The 18,242-nt window shown below is 52.0% G+C and overlaps 2 protein-coding genes across 8 annotated transcripts in view; one reads left to right on the top strand and one right to left on the bottom strand.

Annotated features, from left to right (window-relative positions):
- The window catches only part of spg11 (SPG11 vesicle trafficking associated, spatacsin), a 35,679-nt gene that overhangs the window by 1,260 nt on the left and 16,177 nt on the right, over positions 1-18,242 (top strand). The window contains exons 1-20 of one of the 5 annotated variants that reach the window (XM_086209896.1): positions 1,506-2,036; positions 2,401-2,634; positions 11,280-11,464; positions 11,663-11,869; positions 12,147-12,357; positions 12,449-12,586; positions 12,996-13,375; positions 13,842-13,987; positions 14,093-14,216; positions 14,326-14,481; positions 14,560-14,729; positions 15,059-15,235; positions 15,336-15,407; positions 15,549-15,676; positions 16,099-16,277; positions 16,368-16,563; positions 16,985-17,188; positions 17,264-17,370; positions 17,611-17,756; positions 18,002-18,166. In XM_086209896.1, coding sequence (XP_086066022.1) covers positions 11,329-11,464; positions 11,663-11,869; positions 12,147-12,357; positions 12,449-12,586; positions 12,996-13,375; positions 13,842-13,987; positions 14,093-14,216; positions 14,326-14,481; positions 14,560-14,729; positions 15,059-15,235; positions 15,336-15,407; positions 15,549-15,676; positions 16,099-16,277; positions 16,368-16,563; positions 16,985-17,188; positions 17,264-17,370; positions 17,611-17,756; positions 18,002-18,166 — 3,042 coding nt within the window. In that variant the 5' untranslated portion in view covers positions 1,506-2,036; positions 2,401-2,634; positions 11,280-11,328. Of the gene's footprint in view, positions 1-1,505; positions 2,635-10,284; positions 10,620-10,655; positions 10,926-11,279; positions 11,465-11,662; positions 11,870-12,146; positions 12,358-12,448; positions 12,587-12,995; positions 13,376-13,841; positions 13,988-14,092; positions 14,217-14,325; positions 14,482-14,559; positions 14,730-15,058; positions 15,236-15,335; positions 15,408-15,548; positions 15,677-16,098; positions 16,278-16,367; positions 16,564-16,984; positions 17,189-17,263; positions 17,371-17,610; positions 17,757-18,001; positions 18,167-18,242 lie in introns of those variants that run through there. The other 4 variants (XM_086209898.1, XM_086209897.1, XM_086209895.1 and 1 more) reach the window with 4 other exon arrangements.
- Positions 3,037-10,249, bottom strand: ciao2a (cytosolic iron-sulfur assembly component 2A). 3 transcript variants are annotated; one of them, XM_086209903.1, is made up of 6 exons: positions 9,874-10,249; positions 9,709-9,790; positions 6,040-6,204; positions 5,638-5,687; positions 5,361-5,406; positions 3,037-4,642 (listed from the first exon to the last, which is right to left on the bottom strand). In XM_086209903.1, exons 1-6 carry the CDS (start codon positions 9,880-9,882, stop codon positions 4,542-4,544), a joined length of 453 nt encoding a protein of 150 aa, XP_086066029.1. In that variant the 5' UTR covers positions 9,883-10,249; the 3' UTR covers positions 3,037-4,541. The 3 variants fall into 3 exon arrangements, with proteins under 3 accessions (XP_086066029.1, XP_086066030.1, XP_086066028.1); XM_086209904.1 differs by having other exon boundaries at positions 9,709-9,781; XM_086209902.1 differs by having other exon boundaries at positions 3,038-4,642; positions 9,709-10,247.

The raw sequence follows: 18,242 nt of genomic DNA, 5'->3' as shown, positions 1-18,242 counted from the left end.
GGCTGATAGAAGGAAGGATGGATGGATAGAAGGAAAGAAGGATGGATGGATAGAATGAAGGAAGGATGGCTGATAGAAGGAAGGAAGGATGGCTGATAGAAGGAAGGAAGGATGGATTGAAGGAAGGAAGGATGGATTGAAGGAAGGAAGGATGGATTGAAGGAAGGAAGGAAGGATGGATGATAGAAGGAAGGAAGGATGGCTGATAGAAGGAAGGAAGGATGGCTGATAGAAGGAAGGATGGATGGATAGAAGGAAGGATGGATGGATAGAAGGAAGGAAGGATGGATGGATTGAAGGAAGGAAGGAAGGATGGCTGATAGAAGGAAGGAAGGATGGCTGATAGAAGGAAGGATGGATGGATAGAAGGAAAGAAGGATGGATGGATAGATAGAATGAAGGAAGGATGGCTGATAGAAGGAAAGAAGGATGGATGGATTGAAGGAAGGAAGGAAGGATGGATAGAAGGAAGGAAGGATGGCTGATAGAAGGAAGGAAGGATGGATGATAGAAGGAAGGAAGGATGGATGATAGAAGGAAGGAAGGATGGATGATAGAAGGAAGGAAAGATGGATGGATAGAAGGAAGGAAGGATGGATGATAGAAGGAAGGAAGGATGGATGGATAGAAGGAAGGAAGGATGGATGATAGAAGGAAGGAAGGATGGATGATAGAAGGAAAGAAGGATGGATGGATAGAAGGAAGGAAGGATGGCTGATAGAAGGAAGGAAGGATGGATGATAGAAGGAAAGAAGGATGGATGGACAGAAGGAAGGAAGGATGGCTGATAGAAGGAAGGAAGGATGGATGGATAGAAGGAAGGAAGGATGGCTGATAGAAGGAAGGAAGGATGGATGATAGAAGGAAAGAAGGATGGATGGACAGAAGGAAGGAAGGATGGGTGATAGAAGGAAGGAAGGATGAATGGATAGAAGGAAGGAAGGATGGATGATAGAAGGAAGGAAAGATGGATGGATTGAAGGAAGGATGGATGGATGGATTGAAGGAAGGATGGATGGATTGAAGGAAGGAAGGATGGATGGAAGGAAGGAAGGATGGATGATAGAAGGAAGGAAGGATGGATGATAGAAGGAAGGAAGGATGGATGGATAGAAGGAAGGATGGATGGATTGAAGGAAGGAAGGATGGATGGAAGGAAGGAAGGATGGATGGATTGAAGGAAGGATGGATGATAGAAGGAAGGAAGGATGGATGGATAGAAGGAAAGAAGGATGGATAGAAGGAAGGGAGGATGGATGATAGAAGGAAGGATGGATGGATAGAATGAAGGAAGGAAGGATGGATGATAGAATGAAAGAAGGATGGATAGAAGGAAGGATGGATGGATGGATAGATTGAAGGAAGGAAGGATTGACAGAAGGAAGGATGGATGGATTGAAGGAAGGAAGGATGGATGGATAGAAGGAAGGAAGGATGGATGATAGAAGGAAGGAAGGATGGATGGATTGAAGGAAGGAAGGATAGAAGGAAGGATGGATAGAAGGAAGGATGGATGATAGAAGGAAGGAAGGATGGATGATAGAAGGAAGGAAGGATGGGTGGATAGAAGGAAGGAAGGATGGATGGATTGAAGGAAGGAAGGATGGATGGATAGAAGGAAGATGAAGGATGGATGGATTGAAGGAAGGAAGGATGGATGGATAGAAGGAAGATGAAGGATGGATGGATTGAAGGAAGGAAGGATGGATGGATAGAAGGAAGATGGAAAGAAGGATGGAAGCAGCTGAGGAGGGTCAAACCCATCGTCTCTTGATCAGTGATTTCTGGCCTCTTGCTGGGTTCGGTGTCATGTGATCAAGCTGCCACCGGCCAGCAGGTCCTTGGAGAGCAGCAGTGACCGTGAGCTCCCCTCAGGTCGTGACCTCAGTGTGACTGTGGATCCTCTAGTGAAGCGTGACAGGCAGAACTGTGGTGTCTTCAGGAGAACAAAGCCCGAGCAGCTCTGCAGAAGCGACGGAACGCCGACTGACAGTTCACCTCCTTCATCCTCGCGATGTGGGCGTCGCTCTCACCAGGTTTTTTTCCACTCATGTTCGTCATCGCTGTCCTGTTCCTAATGGTGGCCGCCAGGTGGACACCAGCTTTCTCCTCACAAGTCAGGTGTTATTTAGCCTGTGGGAAGGAGTGCAGGGCCGCTCCAGGCAGCCTGTCGTCCATTGGCGTCAAAAGTTCTTGTTTCCTCGTTCTTTTTAAAGTAAACAGAAGAGGTCAGCAGGGTCCTCGTGTACGCAGGAGGCCTCGGTCAACACACAATGGCTGCTTTGACACAATCAGCAGAGTTGCTTTGAATGAAGTGCAGCAGTTAAAAACGGTCCTGATGAAAAAAAATTAGTCGGTAAAAATCACCGTAAGAAAAAAAAAATCATTCTTGTCTTTCAGAAATTAGACCCCAGAAGCTGAACGGACAACAAACACCAACCAAAGGTCGAGTGAAAAGGAGGGTTTCAAGTTCCAGATGCGGCTGTCTTGGTCCAAGCAGGAAGCTCCTCCCAGGTGCGCAGTGATTGAAGGAGGGGCTTTGCAGTCGGTTTGATGGCTGCTGACAGCACGAGAACAAGCAGTGACGAATCTTGGAAATTTGTTCTTGTGGTTCCTTTGGAGTGGAAAGTTGAGGTGAGGTCACATCTTCTGTCACACGTTTGGACTGCGTGTGCTCACGATGTCATTGTCACCACAATATGAACACGCGTGATACGCACATGCACACGGCTGCGTGCACGCCGAAGGAAGCCACTTCATTTACATGGGTGATGCACCTGCAGCTCTGCAGCGTTCATGTCGTCTCTGCTGCAGCGGAGAGGTTGCCTCAAGCTGCAGTTTGTCCAGTGGATCCTACAGTGGATCCTACAGTGGATCCCACTGTGGCAGGGGTGGGGAACCATGTGCCATGGGCAGGTTCTCCTTCCAACCCAACACTAACAGGTGACCTCACTGATTAACACTCTTCTGAGGCTGAAGGAGTCAGTCAGTGGACTCACCTGTTAAAGTGTTTGGTTGGAAGGAGAACCTGCCCATGGCACATGGTTCCCCACCCCTGCCACAGTGGATCCCACAGTGGATCCCACAGTGGATCCCACAGTGGATCCAGTGTGTCCTTGCTGCTTCGCTCCTCAGACAGCGTCTGAAGTCAGCTTCAGCTCTCGTTGAGGTCCAGACGTCACGAAGCTCCAGTTTAAAAACAATTTTTGCTGATTGGAGCTGAAGTTCTTCCTCCGACGCCGTCGCGCTGCAGACCATGTGACCAGCGTGACGGCGCGGTGTCAGGAAGCACTTGAAGCAGCTGCTCGGTGGGAACGTCAGTCAGTCGTCAGTCAGTCGTCCATCCGTCCGTCAGTCAGTCGTCCATCCGTCCGTCCGTCAGTCATCCGTCCGTCAGTCAGTCGTCCATCCGTCCGTCAGTCAGTCGTCCGTCCGTCAGTCAGTCGTCCGTCCGTCCGTCAGTCAGTCGTCCGTCCGTCAGTCAGTCGTCCATCCGTCCGTCAGTCAGTCGTCCATCCGTCCGTCAGTCAGTCGTCCATCCGTCCGTCAGTCAGTCGTCCATCCGTCCGTCAGTCAGTCGTCCATCCGTCCGTCAGTCGTCCATCCGTCCGTCAGTCGTCCATCCGTCCCTCAGTCAGTCGTCCATCCGTCCCTCAGTCAGTCGTCCATCCGTCCGTCAGTCAGTCGTCCGTCCGTCAGTCAGTCGTCCATCCGTCCCTCAGTCAGTCGTCCATCCGTCCCTCAGTCAGTCATCCGTCCGTCAGTCAGTCGTCCATCCGTCCGTCAGTCATCCGTCCGTCAGTCGTCCGTCCGTCAGTCAGTCGTCCATCCGTCCGTCAGTCAGTCGTCCATCCGTCCGTCAGTCAGTCATCCGTCCGTCAGTCAGTCGTCCATCCGTCCGTCAGTCAGTCATCCGTCCGTCAGTCAGTCGTCCATCCGTCCGTCAGTCAGTCATCCGTCCGTCAGTCGTCCATCCGTCCGTCAGTCGTCCATCCGTCCGTCAGTCAGTCATCCGTCCGTCAGTCGTCCGTCCGTCAGTCAGTCGTCCATCCGTCAGTCAGTCATCCGTCCGTCAGTCGTCCGTCCGTCAGTCAGTCGTCCATCCGTCCGTCAGTCAGTCGTCCATCCGTCCGTCAGTCAGTCGTCCGTCAGTCAGTCGTCCATCCGTCCGTCAGTCAGTCGTCTGTCCGTCAGTCGTCCGTCCGTCAGTCGTCACAACAACGCAACTTTTCAGTGATTTCAAGTTTTAATTGAGGGTTCTTTTACATCTCATATTCTTCAAAACACAAGCAGAAGCGGCGGCTGGACGCAGGCCTGAGCCACGACAGAAACACTCCTCCACAGTCAGGGCAACTTGTCCTGGACAAGCAGAGCTGAAGCCACAGGGTGACTGACAGACTGTCAGAACAACGGCAGGAAGAGGAGGAAGTACGGCAGGAGGAGTTTCCTTCCTTCCACTTCCTCTGCTGCCCTCCACCAGCAGGGGATGATGGGAAAGTCTGTCAGCTTCTTCCAGCCTCCCTCGGGCCTGCAGCCGTCGGTCAGTCGTCAGGCTCGGTGACGCACTGCTCCACGATCTCCCTCAGGTTGGGGTTCTCCATGGCAGCCGCCACTCGCTCCTTGTCGTTGATCTGTTTGTTAACTGGAGACAAAGGACAGCTTTGTTCGTAGCTCCCAGATGTTGCAGCCTTCACATCTGGTACCACAACAGGGTCGCAGTTAGAGTGAAGACAGAGTCAACAAAACCACACACGCCTGTTGCTTCAGGTGAGGGTAAATCTGGAGGCGCCGCGCCGTCACGGCGAGGCTTTGATCAGAAACTCCTCCTGGTTTTACTGCCTTTGATTTGGCCCATAAACACGAGAGACGTTTCTCAACGGGCTAACACGTCCTCGGCCGTGACAATGACGGACGCGTCCATGGTCCCGAGGACGCAGGCATGATGACAGACGCAGGTGAGGAAGGCGGGCCTCGCCCCTCCAGACCCACCGCACCCATGACACCCCCCAACAGAGTAGACCAGTTTTATCTCCCTGGTCATTGTTTCATCATGACTGGTTCTCAGAGCGCAGCCCTGAGCGACCACACGCGCTCTTTTCGTGCTGTCTGTCCTCACCTGAGCTGTGACCGCGATCCTCAATGTTCTTGTGACGCTTTCAAAGCTTTTGATCTCTGTGAGTCACTTTGATCTGCATTTCTGGTATGAAAGCTGCTGTACAAATTAAGTTTATTATGAATAAAACATTTTTAACCCTTCAAATGCCAATTTCTTTACAGAACACATTAGCATGCTAACATGCTAATGTGAAGCAGCAGCGGAGGTGGAGAAGGGGCAGGAAGCCATCTGAGCTGTCACTTACTGTCTTCTTCAGTCGAATGAGTTCCTTCTGAAATGTAGATTTCCAGCTGAGAAGAGAAAGACAATCAGCTGATCACCAGGAAACACGACAGCCGCCTGCATCAACCACCACACCAACCACACACATCCATCTCTAACATTCAGGTGTTCTTCAAGCTCCTCCACCTCAACATTTGCTGTATTCTCTCTTTTTCTGAAACTCTTATTTTTGAATGCTGGAGAGTTCAGCCTGGACCAGAACCAGAGGAGCCTGAGCTCGTCGCTCTCTCCATACGCACCTTGTGCTTGAACGGCAAACTCCGCTGCAGTTTGACTTGTAGGCACAAACCTGCAGACACACAAGAAATCCGTCACACACCTCCCCCCCAGAGCTGCAACAACACAACAGTTTCTCATCCTCCGGTGGATGGAGGGGAAATGGGATTCGTGTGGTTCTGATCACGGGGCAGCTTTTCACAAGGAGATAACCGCCATCAGCTCTTTGCTCCACATCAGGTTTTCCTCTGAAAACATGGGTTTCAAATCCCAGCCGATCAGAGACTCTGGGCTCTGCTTCAGGCTCAGACGCGTCCAAGACTTTTCCTCCATGCAGCATCAGAAGCAGGGACATGCTAAAATCCTTAGCATGAGCTAAGTGGCTGAAAGTCTCTCTCTACCAGTCAATTCCAACAGTGACTCACCGATCAGAGTGGCCAGAGAGCAGTGAGGGACGGTCGGGGAGAACTTGATGACGATGAGGAACTCGTCCTCCCCGAGCTCCTGGACCTCCACACATTTCTCTGACACCACGTCCAGCTCCTCCAAGGTGTTGGGCTTCTCCGGGTCCCGGATTGTTCGGATCACATCTGATGGAGAGCAGCAAGCCACAAGCCATGTCAGTAAACTGTAACAGAAATGAGTTCTAAAACCTAGTTCTGCAAGTAGAACGTCTGGTTCCCTCCAGGCCAGAGACCTGCAACCAGGTGTGTGGTTCAAGATGTTAGGAGGTTCAGTTCTACATCAGATCCACCAGTAAACACCAGAACGGTGGATGGTGGAGGTTCAGTTCTACATCAGATCCACCAGTAAACACCAGAACGGTGGATGGTGGAGGTTCAGTTCTACATCAGATCCACCAGTAAACACCAGAACGGTGGATGGTGGAGGTTCAGTTCTACATCAGATCCACCAGTAAACACCAGAACGGTGGATGGTGGAGGTTCGGTTCTACATCAGATCCACCAGTAAACACCAGACCGGTGGATGGAGGTTCAGGTCTACATCAGATCCACCAGTAAACACCAGACCGGTGGATGGTGGAGGTTCAGGTCTACATCAGATCCACCAGTAAACACCAGACCGGTGGATGGTGGAGGTTCAGTTCGACATCAGATCCACCAGTAAACACCAGACTGGTGGATGGTGGAGGTTCAGTTCTACATCAGATCCACCAGTAAACACCAGACCGGTGGATGGTGGAGGTTCAGGTCTACATCAGATCCACCAGTAAACACCAGACCGGTGGATGGTGGAGGTTCAGTTCTACATCAGATCCACCAGTAACACCAGACCGGTGGATGGTGGAGGTTCAGGTCTACATCAGATCCACCAGTAAACACCAGACCGGTGGATGGTGGAGGTTCAGTTCTACATCAGATCCACCAGTGAACACCAGACCGGTGGATGGTGGAGGTTCAGTTCTACATCAGATCCACCAGTAAACACCAGACCGGTGGATGGTGGAGGTTCAGTTCTACATCAGATCCTTCAGTTCTACATCAGATCCACCAGTGAACACCAGACCGGTGGATGGTGGAGGTTCAGTTCTACATCAGATCCACCAGTAAACACCAGACTGGTGGATGGTGGATGTTCAGTTCTACATCAGATCCACCAGTAAACACCAGACTGGTGGATGTTCAGGTCTACATCAGATCCACCAGTAAACACCAGACCGGTGGATGGTGGAGGTTCAGTTCTACATCAGATCCACCAGTAAGCACCAGACTGTTGGATGTTGGAGGTTCAGTTCTACATCAGATCCACCAGTGAACACCAGACTGGTGGATGGTGGAGGTTCAGTTCTACATCAGATCCTTCAGTTCTACATCAGATCCACCAGTGAACACCAGACCGGTGGATGGTGGAGGTTCAGTTCTACATCAGATCCACCAGTAAACACCAGACTGGTGGATGGTGGAGGTTCAGTTCTACATCAGATCCTTCAGTTCTACATCAGATCCACCAGTAAACACCAGACTGGTGGATGGTGGAGGTTCAGTTCTACATCAGATCCACCAGTAAACACCAGACCGGTGGATGGTGGAGGTTCAGTTCTACATCAGATCCACCAGTAAACACCAGACCGGTGGATGGTGGAGGTTCAGTTCTACATCAGATCCACCAGTATACACCAGACTGGTGGATGGTGGAGGTTCAGTTCTACATCAGATCCTTCAGTTCTACATCAGATCCACCAGTGAACACCAGACCGGTGGATGGTGGAGGTTCAGTTCTACATCAGATCCACCAGTAAACACCAGACTGGTGGATGGTGGAGGTTCAGTTCTACATCAGATCCACCAGTAAACACCAGACCGGTGGATGGTGGAGGTTCAGTTCTACATCAGATCCACCAGTAAACACCAGACTGGTGGATGGTGGAGGTTCAGTTCTACATCAAATCCTTCAGTTCTACATCAGATCCACCAGTATACACCAGACTGGTGGATGGTGGAGGTTCAGTTCTACATCAGATCCTTCAGTTCTACATCAGATCCACCAGTGAACACCAGACCGGTGGATGGTGGAGGTTCAGTTCTACATCAGATCCACCAGTTAACACCAGACTGGTGGATGGTGGATGTTCAGTTCTACATCAGATCCACCAGTAAACACCAGACTGGTGGATGTTCAGGTCTACATCAGATCCACCAGTAAACACCAGACTGGTGGATGTTCAGGTCTACATCAGATCCACCAGTAAACACCAGACCGGTGGATGGTGGAGGTTCAGTTCTACATCAGATCCACCAGTAAACACCAGACCGGTGGATGGTAGAGGTTCAGTTCTACATCAGATCCACCAGTAAACACCAGACTGGTGGATGGTGGAGGTTCAGTTCTACATCAGATCCACCAGTAAACACCAGACCGGTGGATGGTGGAGGTTCAGTTCTACATCAGATCCACCAGTAAACACCAGACTGGTGGATGGTGGAGGTTCAGTTCTACATCAGATCCACCAGTAAGCACTAGACTGGTGGATGGTGGAGGTTCAGTTCTACATCAGATCCACCAGTAAGCACCAAACTGGTGGATGTTGGAGGTTCAGTTCTACATCAGATCCACCAGTGAACACCAGACTGGTGGATGGTGGAGGTTCAGTTCTACATCAGATCCTTCAGTTCTACATCAGATCCACCAGTAAACACCAGACCGGTGGATGGTGGAGGTTCAGTTCTACATCAGATCCACCAGTAAACACCAGACTGGTGGATGGTGGAGGTTCAGTTCTACATCAGATCCACCAGTAAACACCAGACCGGTGGATGGTGGAGGTTCAGTTCTACATCAGATCCACCAGTAAACACCAGACTGGTGGATGGTGGAGGTTCAGTTCTACATCAGATCCACCAGTAAACACCAGACTGGTGAATGTTGGAGGTTCAGTTCTACATCAGATCCACCAGTAAACACCAGACTGGTGAATGTTGGAGGTTCAGTTCTACATCAGATCCACCAGTAAACACCAGACTGGTGAATGTTGGAGGTTCAGTTCTACATCAGATCCACCAGTAAACACCAGACCGGTGGATGGTGGAGGTTCAGTTCTACATCAGATCCACCAGTAAACACCAGACTGGTGGATGGTGGAGGTTCAGTTCTACATCAGATCCACCAGTAAACACCAGACTGGTGAATGTTGGAGGTTCAGTTCTACATCAGATCCACCAGTAAACACCAGACTGGTGAATGTTGGAGGTTCAGTTCTACATCAGATCCACCAGTAAACACCAGACTGGTGAATGTTGGAGGTTCAGTTCTACATCAGATCCACCAGTAAACACCAGACCGGTGGATGGTGGAGGTTCAGTTCTACATCAGATCCACCAGTAACACCAGACTGGTGAATGTTGGAGGTTCAGTTCTACATCAGATCCACCAGTAACACCAGACTGGTGAATGTTGGAGTGGTGGAGTCTTAAAAACCTGGGTTGCGAACAAGAGTCTAGAGGAGCCTACAGAGGTCATGGAGGTCATTAAAGGTCATCAGGCTTTGTCCACTCTTCTATTCTATGTGTGCTCCCGCTCGTTGACAGCTGGGCTCTGAACCCAGCAGCGCCGCGGAGGCCCGCTTCGTCTCTCACCGTACACTTCCAACGCTTTGTCCTCCATCTTGGTCCTGGTCAGAACATTCCTGCCGTCCCGCAGCCCCGAGACCTGTAGAACCTTCGAGACCGTTAAGGATATCAGAGCGAGCACCGTCTCCATCTCCACCGCGCCATCATAACCAGGAAGGCGGCAGCGCTCACCTGACGCATCGACGGTAAACTGTCCGGAGATCAGCTTATCTTCCGCTCGGCTTCAAGGAAAAACAGCCGATGCACGATCAAGAAATTGTTCTCTGGGGGTTCAACCTGAGGCCTGAGGGCAACCGAGGGGGCGAGAAACGCGCGTCGTGGTCACATCCGCATCTCCAGGCGGTTCAGGTTTTCAGAGAAAAGTACTTTATATTTACCACGAGTACAAAACACTGGAGTACTGGAACCTCCTGCTCCTCCCACAACAACCGCACCAATACGTATGGGAAAACGATGACGTCAGAATTACTTTACGTTAAAATGTGAAGGAACAGGAGAGCTGGAGCGGAATTAACCGACATCGTCATTCGATTAATTGAACTGGAGCTCCTGTGCGATCATTGGCTAGGCTCGGTCAGCTGACAGCCGAGGGCAGGTCACGTGACCGCCGCTGCTCCTTGCTGTTGACTTGCTCGGTGGACTCTGTGGCTCCGGCTGTTGTCTCGACCACGTCCCGGTGGTGAAGCCGTGACTCAGCGGGAGATGTTGGAGGAGGCTCCGCGTCCCGGGCGCCCCCCCGTGGAGGTGGCTGTGATCCCGGAGAACCAGCACTGTGGAGCGGTGGCGGACATTCAGAAGGTCCAGCTGGCTCCCGGGGGCTCTCTGCTCGGCTGCCTGGAGGTCCGCGGGAGGCTGGTGGTCTGGGACCCGGCGGACAGAGAGGCTCTCCCGTCCACAGTCGACGGCGGCTACTGGGAGTGAGTCAGCAGGGCGGGTTCGGGTCCAGTCCGTTTACGGAGTCACGGAGCTTAAGGCCAGTGAATCGCAGTTAGCATCCACCCGGAAGCTGCAGAAGCAGGCAGCAGTCGTTCATCGTGACAAGTCCCCACTTTTCAAACTCAAGATGCCAAGTGGTTTTTATAAAAGCGAAATCACAAAATCCAAACAATCAAAAACTCTTAAACGTGTAAAAAAAAGAGAAAACCTTCAAGGTGTCGAGAACAGACAGAACAATGAAACAGACGAAGCACTGAAGGAACATCAGAAGCTCAAAGTCCAGAATCGTAGGTTACAGCACACGGACAGAACTTCCTCTGTGGTTTGCATGTAAATTCTGGAGTTTTGGCCAAAAGTGATGATGATGAAGATTTGAACTGAAAATGAGGAAGTCGCCCCGAGCCGTTCACTAGGAGGCGTTCACGAGAGCTGTTCACTAAGAGCCGTTCACGAGAACTGTTTACTAAGAGCCGTTCACGAGAGGCATTCACTAGGAGGCGTTCGCGAGAGCTGTTCACCAGGAGGCGTTCACAAGAGCTGTTCACAAAGAGCCGTCCACTTGGAGCCGTCCACTAGGAGGCGTCCACTAGTTGTGTCCCCCACCTTCACCAACTATGCTTTCATTGTGTTTCTTATTTCAGTTTCTCCTGGGAGGAGGCAAGCATTTGTGGCGGCGGCGGCAGCTTCAGAATGCTGGCTGCTGGATCTCAGGGAGACCTGAAGCTGTTACAGGTGGAGAAAGAAAACTCCGCCTCCATCGCTCTGCTGGGAGTCTCTGAATGTCGTGCCGAGCGCCTGCTGCTGAAGGTGCAGGAGCAGGACCAGAGTGAGTGAGCGGCGGTCGCCGGATCTCCTGATTTTGCCTTGTCTGGTGTTGTGGTGAAGGCGAGGCTGCTGCTCCAAACCCTCCTCAGCTCCTGGGGGCCCAAGCAGAGCAGCAGGTTCCACTCGTGGGGGGCTTTCTGTCTTTCTTGCTGTTGCTATGGCGACGGTACTTGGCTAATGGGTGGGTCTTTATTTCCAGGTGTGTGTGAGCTGGAGTCGGTGCACGTGCTGTCGTGCACGGCCGGCCGCTGCTGTGTGTTGCTGAACGCCGCCTGGCTGCTGCAGACACAGGACGAGCTGCAGACTTTAACCTGCTGTGACGTCCGGCCGGCGGACGGCGGCAGTGCCGCACACCACTGTTCCTGCAGAGACACTCTGTTCACCCTCAGCAACGCTGGACTCATCAGTATCCTCAACCTTCCAGGACGAAACGAGGTTCATGATTCAAAAACAGACGCCAACATGAATAAAAAGTTCACCAAACTAAAACCGAACCAGCAGCGCCGCGTCAGCAAAACTGTCCTAAAGCATCCGTTAACTAAATCTCAGGGTCGTTGTCCCGTAGTCCTCTTCATCCAGACGTTAACCCTGAGGGCGCTGACCTGGAGATCTTGATGGTCTTATAACGTGTGTGTCCATATTTCCTGCTCAGAACCCTGGCGCTCTTCTTAACTCTGACTCAGGTGTCCACAGTCTCTCTGATGGGCGCCTGCTGGCCACCATCAACCTTCCTGCCTACCTGAACTCCAGCCTAGAGGGGGAGGAGCTCACCTCCTCTTCCGCCTACTCGTCCTCCTCCTTCTGCCTTCTTGAGGTGTCAGCTGACCTGAGTACCGCTGTCGCCGTCACTTCAACTCACGCCGCCGTCGCTGTCAACCTCAACCACTATTTCAGGTCGCTGCTGATGCTGTGTGGTGTTGATGAGACAACCTTCAGTCGCAGTGACTGTCCTCACTCACTTTACCTGGATGTTTCTGTCCTCCAGGATTCATCCAGACCACCTGCTGTGTGCTCCTCCCACCACGCCCCTGCCCCTCCGACCCCACCCTCCAAGAGACGAGGACAGCCTGCTGAGCTCCAACTGCAGCCTCGCCGCTCTGGGATCCACCGCCACTACTGACCGGTACGTGAGGGGGCGGCGCCTCAGGGGCCACGGTCATAAACACCTTGAACATTTGGATTTGCTTTGTTTTACTTCCAGGGTTTCTGGGAGACTCATTTGATTTCTGCCTCATCACATGAATATGGAACTTGTGTTGCATGCACTTGAAAGTTAGAATAAACGTACAAAAATGATCTGAAGCGAGCGAAGCCACCCTTAGGCTCCAGCCGTGAAGCGAATCGACCAATGATGACGGCTTTCCAAAATACGTGTGGAAAGCTGAGGCCAACATTTAGGGCTCTGAGGTTGTGAAGCATCGTCTGACCTGCAGCGCCGGCTCAGCCGCAGCAGGTCAAACCGACGGAGCGCTTCTCATTTTTTGACATGGACAGACAACCTTTAACCTCCTGACTTCTAACTTCCGTTGTAGCTCCTGGGAAGCTCGTCTCGCCTCCATGTACAGTAGAGCCCAGCAGCCGTCACCTCCCTCCTCCTCCTACCTCCCAGCCAGCACCTCCTGGTCCGTCATGCTCCCCCACCTGGAGTCCAGCCAGGCTCCGTCCTCAGCCCACAGCAGAGTGCCTTGCAGCGGGGCAACCATCACTTTCTCCGTCCCTGAATCGTCCGCCCCGTCTCTGCTTGCTGTCTCTGAGTTTTCTGCCCTGTTGACCTTCATCTCCCCTGGCAACAGACAGACCACAGTGGCCTTGTGGGATTTGGAGTCTGGGGGTGTGAGCTATCACCAGGTGGAGGGCGAAGCTGCTCCCATTCAGCGCTGTGGAGAGAGGCATCACAGTCTGCTGCTGAAGAGTAAGTCAGGAATCTGCTTGAGAGCCGTCATTGTCAGGGAGGAGGAGAGCTCGACTTGCTTGCTGAAGTCTTGGACGCTGTTCCTCTTTTTCTTGCTTTGCTTTTCAAACCCCTCAAGATAACTGACCAGATGAAGCGCGCCAGGGACGGCGTGTCAGTGACCACAATGGTCGCAGCCTCCCGGTTCATCCGCCTCTTCATCATGCCAAATTTTCAATTAATTTCATTTTAATAAATATTTATGTCCCAGAGGGCAATTCTGGTGGCAGCAGCACCCAAACGCCATTTACTGGGTCTGATTGCTATGCTGGCTGTGACGCAGACTGACGCCACACCTGAAGACGATGACGGCAGCTGCTCTCCTGAGTTAAGCAGCTTGTCGACCTTGCTGCCTCCTGTTGTTTGGTCCGTGACACTTTCATCCGGTCAGTTGATTCTTTGTACTTGTGTGTGTCTCCGTCTCCAGAGACCGGCGTCTTCCAGGTCATCTTCTCAGTCTCCCAACAGGACTTGCTCAGCAGGTTGATGTTGTTTGGAAGTGCAGCAACAGTAGATGCAGTCTGCCATCTGAACAGCTGGGGGCGCTGCTCCATCCCCATCCATGCCCTGCAGGTAGGCGGCAGTCACCACGCCACCCCTCCGGCTGTGGAGGACTTGTCCTTGGCCTCCATGACACTGCTGCCTGGCTCAAGCTTGGATATGTGGTGTTTATTGCAGGCCGGCCTGAAGAACCGTCAGCTGGACACGGTGGATTTCTACCTGAAGAGCAAAGAAAACATCCTGAACGCATCAACAGTGTTCGGCACAACTGATCAGCCTGCATCCACATCACTCTGGGACAGTAGGTGGACACGCCTCCAAATGCTCATGTTTTGATCATTGATGCTTTGATCAGTGGGCTTGTACATACTGCTGTGTGTATTTTATATGTGACCTGTGTGTGTGTGTAGGTGTGCAGGAGTTGTGTCCTGCTTTGGACCTGCTGTGTCGTGCTGTCAGAGACTCCAACAATGAAGCTCAGAGTCGCCAGTTCTCTGAGCAGCTGCTCAACATCACCATGAATTTTGTCAACACTCAGATCCGCTGCGTTCTGTCCAGCAGACTCCGTGAGACAACACACACACACACACACACACACACACACACACCTTAGTCACTGAGTGTTGAAGTCACTGTGTCTGCAGACGAGGATGCGGCTGTGAGGAGCTGTGTGGACACGCTGGACAGGTACGTCACTGAGCTGAGGACCTACATGAAGAGATTTCCCTGGCCTGCAAAGGGTGACTCCTCCAGGACTGACAGTCCGACTGAGGCCGAGGTTCAGGGGGACGAGTGGGAGCTGCTGTCAGCTGAGGTGGCCTATGGTTGTGTGTTTAAAGTCTGTCTGAATGTGTGAGAAGGGAAGTGTCAGCCTCAATATTCACTGTTGCTGCTGAGGGAAGCATCTCACTGTCACTTAAAGGTCCATTGTGGAAACGGAGGTAACGTTTGTGGACCTTCCTTACATTTTAATTGCATCATAACCCTTCAGAATCATTCGTCCATGTAAAAAGTACAAGGAAACTTTCACAAGGCCACTTGTATGTGGAGACTCAGTCAGAGCAGCGAAGTTCCATCAGGGCCAGAAAATGAAGTGAAAGGTCAGCTGGGCTGAGGACCAGTGTGTGTGTGACTGTGCTGCAGGAAGTGGTCCGTCAGTCTGTCCTGACCAATCAGATCCCCAGAGCTCAGGCTGTCCTGAGGAGGCGGAGTCAGCCGGAGCAGCGTCTGTCGGCTCTGAGGATGGAGGGTCTACATCAGGTCTTCTCCTGTCTGCAACAGCGAGACCTGTGCACCGCCAACAAGCTCCTGACCAACATGGTGAGGACGCTGTCACTCCAGAGACCTGGAACCAGCTGATCTAAATGGAATGCAGCCCCCACTGATGTCTCTGATTGATCATGAATGTTGTGGTGTTCAGGGTTTCAGTGTGAAGAAGCAGCTTCACAGTATCTGCCTCTACACCAACGACAAGGACCTCAGGGAGTTTGTGGTGAGTCGGCAAAACCAACCAGCCGCCTTCTTCTTCCCTCCCCACACCTCTCAGTCCTTGCTTCACCTTTCGAGGAGGAGCACAAGAAAACCTAGACAGCTGCTCAGTGTCGTTTCTGCTCTCTGACTGGTTGGTTGTCAGGTAGAGGAGTTGTCCAGGCGGAGTTGCTTATCTGAGGAGGAGACGCGGAGTGTTGAGTTCATGAGGGAGATGGAGAAGCTGGGCTCCCTGTTGGCTGCTCGCTGCCCAGCAGACGCCACCTCAAACAGGTAACGCAGCACCTTCCGTCTTTCCAGCATCCAGTGTCTTTATGCTTTGTGCCTGCAGTCAACAACACTGCAGCATTCCAGTACAGAACACAGGAATAATCATCAATCAGTAGGTCAAAAAATATCAGGAGATTACAGGCAGAACACGGATAAACAGAGACCTCGCACCACACCAAACTGATATGAACAACAGGTGGAGGGAGGCGGCTCCGTCGCACCAGCCTGTTCCTGACAGCTGTCTTTCAGGAGTCAGTTCCGGTTTAGGCACAGCAACATGAGCACTCAAAGCTTGTCTAGTTCCATAGTTGTGATCAGAAAAGAGACCGGAACACCAGTTCCACCTCGCCTCACCTCAGGTGACTGGCGGCTCTATGTGGAAGAAGCAGGTGATCCACAGGAACTTCCTCCCTGCTCTTTTCCAGTGTTGTCAAGATGGTTGGTGTGGAGGCGGCTGGAGAGGAGCTCCTGGAAGAGCTGGTAAAACAGAGGAGGTCAGCTGACGAGGAGGTGGGACTCTGGAGGAATCTGAGACTGGACTGGGTGAGGAACTGGGACCAGAGCAGCCAGACAGCTGTCCTCCTGTCCAGGCGCCACCATGGAGGTAGAGCAAAACCTCTGATTTGATAGAAACATGCCACGCAACGCTTGTCCCTAGAATTGCATTCATAACAAAGTTTTCTCTGTGTTCTAGAGTTGAGTCCATGTGACGCATCGGTGTTGTGGCGATACCTGACTGCCTTCCATGACCAGTGCTGTGTGGTCGAGTGGATCGAGAGCAGCCAGACTTCCAGCACCTTCTGCTGGCCAGATTTGACCCCTGAACTGGTTAACAACCACACAATCTGCAGCAGCCACATGAGGGAGAACATCCTTGACCTACTAGCCAGGTACAGCTGCCATTTTCACCTTTGTGGAGTCACATGGCTAAATGCCATCATGCCTGGGTGTGAAATGTAATCGACTACGAGCAGCAGGAGAGACACCTGAATGATGAATGCATCAAACTTACGTCTTCCTGTGATTTAACTGCAATAGATGGAATAAAATTATGCAGAATTAAGAAGATCAAGATGCTGATATGAACCAGTAAATCAGCTCTGGTGAGCAGAAGTTGATGATCTTCCAGGTTGGGTTCATCAAGATCATCTTCACTGATGAACCCTCTGATGATGCTGGAAGCCTGGACCCCACCGTTCATTTGAGCTGTCAAGTTTTTCTGGGTCTGAAGTGACCCTGCGCCCTGTGAAGGCTCCTCAAAGCCTGGACCTGCAGGAAGGTCCGCCTCATGTCGCTGTGTTGTTGCTCCAGGCATGGTGTGTTCATCCCGAAGGAGCTGGCAGACCTGGAGCAGCTTCTGTGGAGGCTTGCCCAGGGTGGAGGAGTGATGGCTTCCTCCCCACCCATCCTTCAGCACCGCTCACCGCTTGGCCTCGACCTCCATGGCCTCTTCATCACCTGGTGCCTGGACAGCGGCCTGCAGTACCTACTCTACACCTACCTTGAGCACTACAGGTCAGTGCATCAGCGTTTGACCGCACAGTTCTGAGTTCATCAGCTGCTCATCAGCCCTGCTTTCATCCTCGGCAGGCTGACTCCCAGAAACTGTCCTCTCCTGGCCAGTCAAAGCCTGTCTGATGGTCAGCCTTGGTTTGAGATGCTGGTGAGGATCCAGGAGATCACCAGAGACCTGTCAGGTACCAGCCGGCATCACAACAGCACTGTTTTATTTTAAAATGTTTTAGGAGGAACACGGCAACTTTGGGGGGAAGTCCTGTATTGCTGAGACCAAATGATGGAGGCCCCCCCCCCCATGGAGCTGAGACCCACGCTAGTTAGCTTAGCACACTGAATGGTCGTGGTTGGGAAGTGTTAGCATCAGCTGGGTCACGTTCAGGATGTCGATTGCCTGACGAACTGCCTCTTTGTCATTCCAGACCCTGGACTGGTTTTCCAGGCCAGTCTGACCAGTGCTCAGGTGCTGCTACCAGGCAGCCAGCCGTCTCTCAGCAGGCTGCTCTTAGAGGGTCACAGTCTGCTTGCCCTGGCCACCATCATGTTTGCCCCTGGAGGAATTGACCAGGTAAACCTGCCCTCCCTCCACACCTGCCTCTACATCAGGTTTAAAGGAGCAACAGCAAGAGGTCTGAGGACTCTGACTGGCTTTGAGTCTCATTCTTAATTTAAACCTCAAATAAAAAAGTCGAACTAACCGTCCAGAACACGTCCTGCTGGTTGGGTTTGCTGCTCCCGTGTTCTTCAATAATCAGTCAGATCTATAAAGGGATATTTCTTGAGTCCGACCTCAATCTGCTTCCCATCTTGTAGGTTGTGGCTCAGGGTGAAAGGTTGGGCAGGACAGAGCGATCAGTGGATCCTCAGCTCCTGAAGATGGCGCTGGCCACACATCCCAAACTGAAGGCTGCCTTGTTCCCTGCCGCACCCCGAGGAAAAACCCCGGCCCCTGACATCTCCGTCTACCACCTGCTGCAGGTATGCGCACATCAGCCTGGAGCTGCTGAAGTATTTCTCCTTGAAGATACTGCAGCAGCAGCATTTCTCCAGTTGT

Source organism: Aulostomus chinensis, chromosome 7, assembly GCF_037954235.1.
Source record: "Aulostomus chinensis isolate RoL2024-O1b breed Wild chromosome 7, RoL_Achi_v1.0, whole genome shotgun sequence".
In the NCBI taxonomy this organism is placed as follows: Eukaryota; Metazoa; Chordata; class Actinopteri; order Syngnathiformes; family Aulostomidae; genus Aulostomus; species Aulostomus chinensis.
This window is presented reverse-complemented; position numbering and strand designations above follow the sequence as displayed.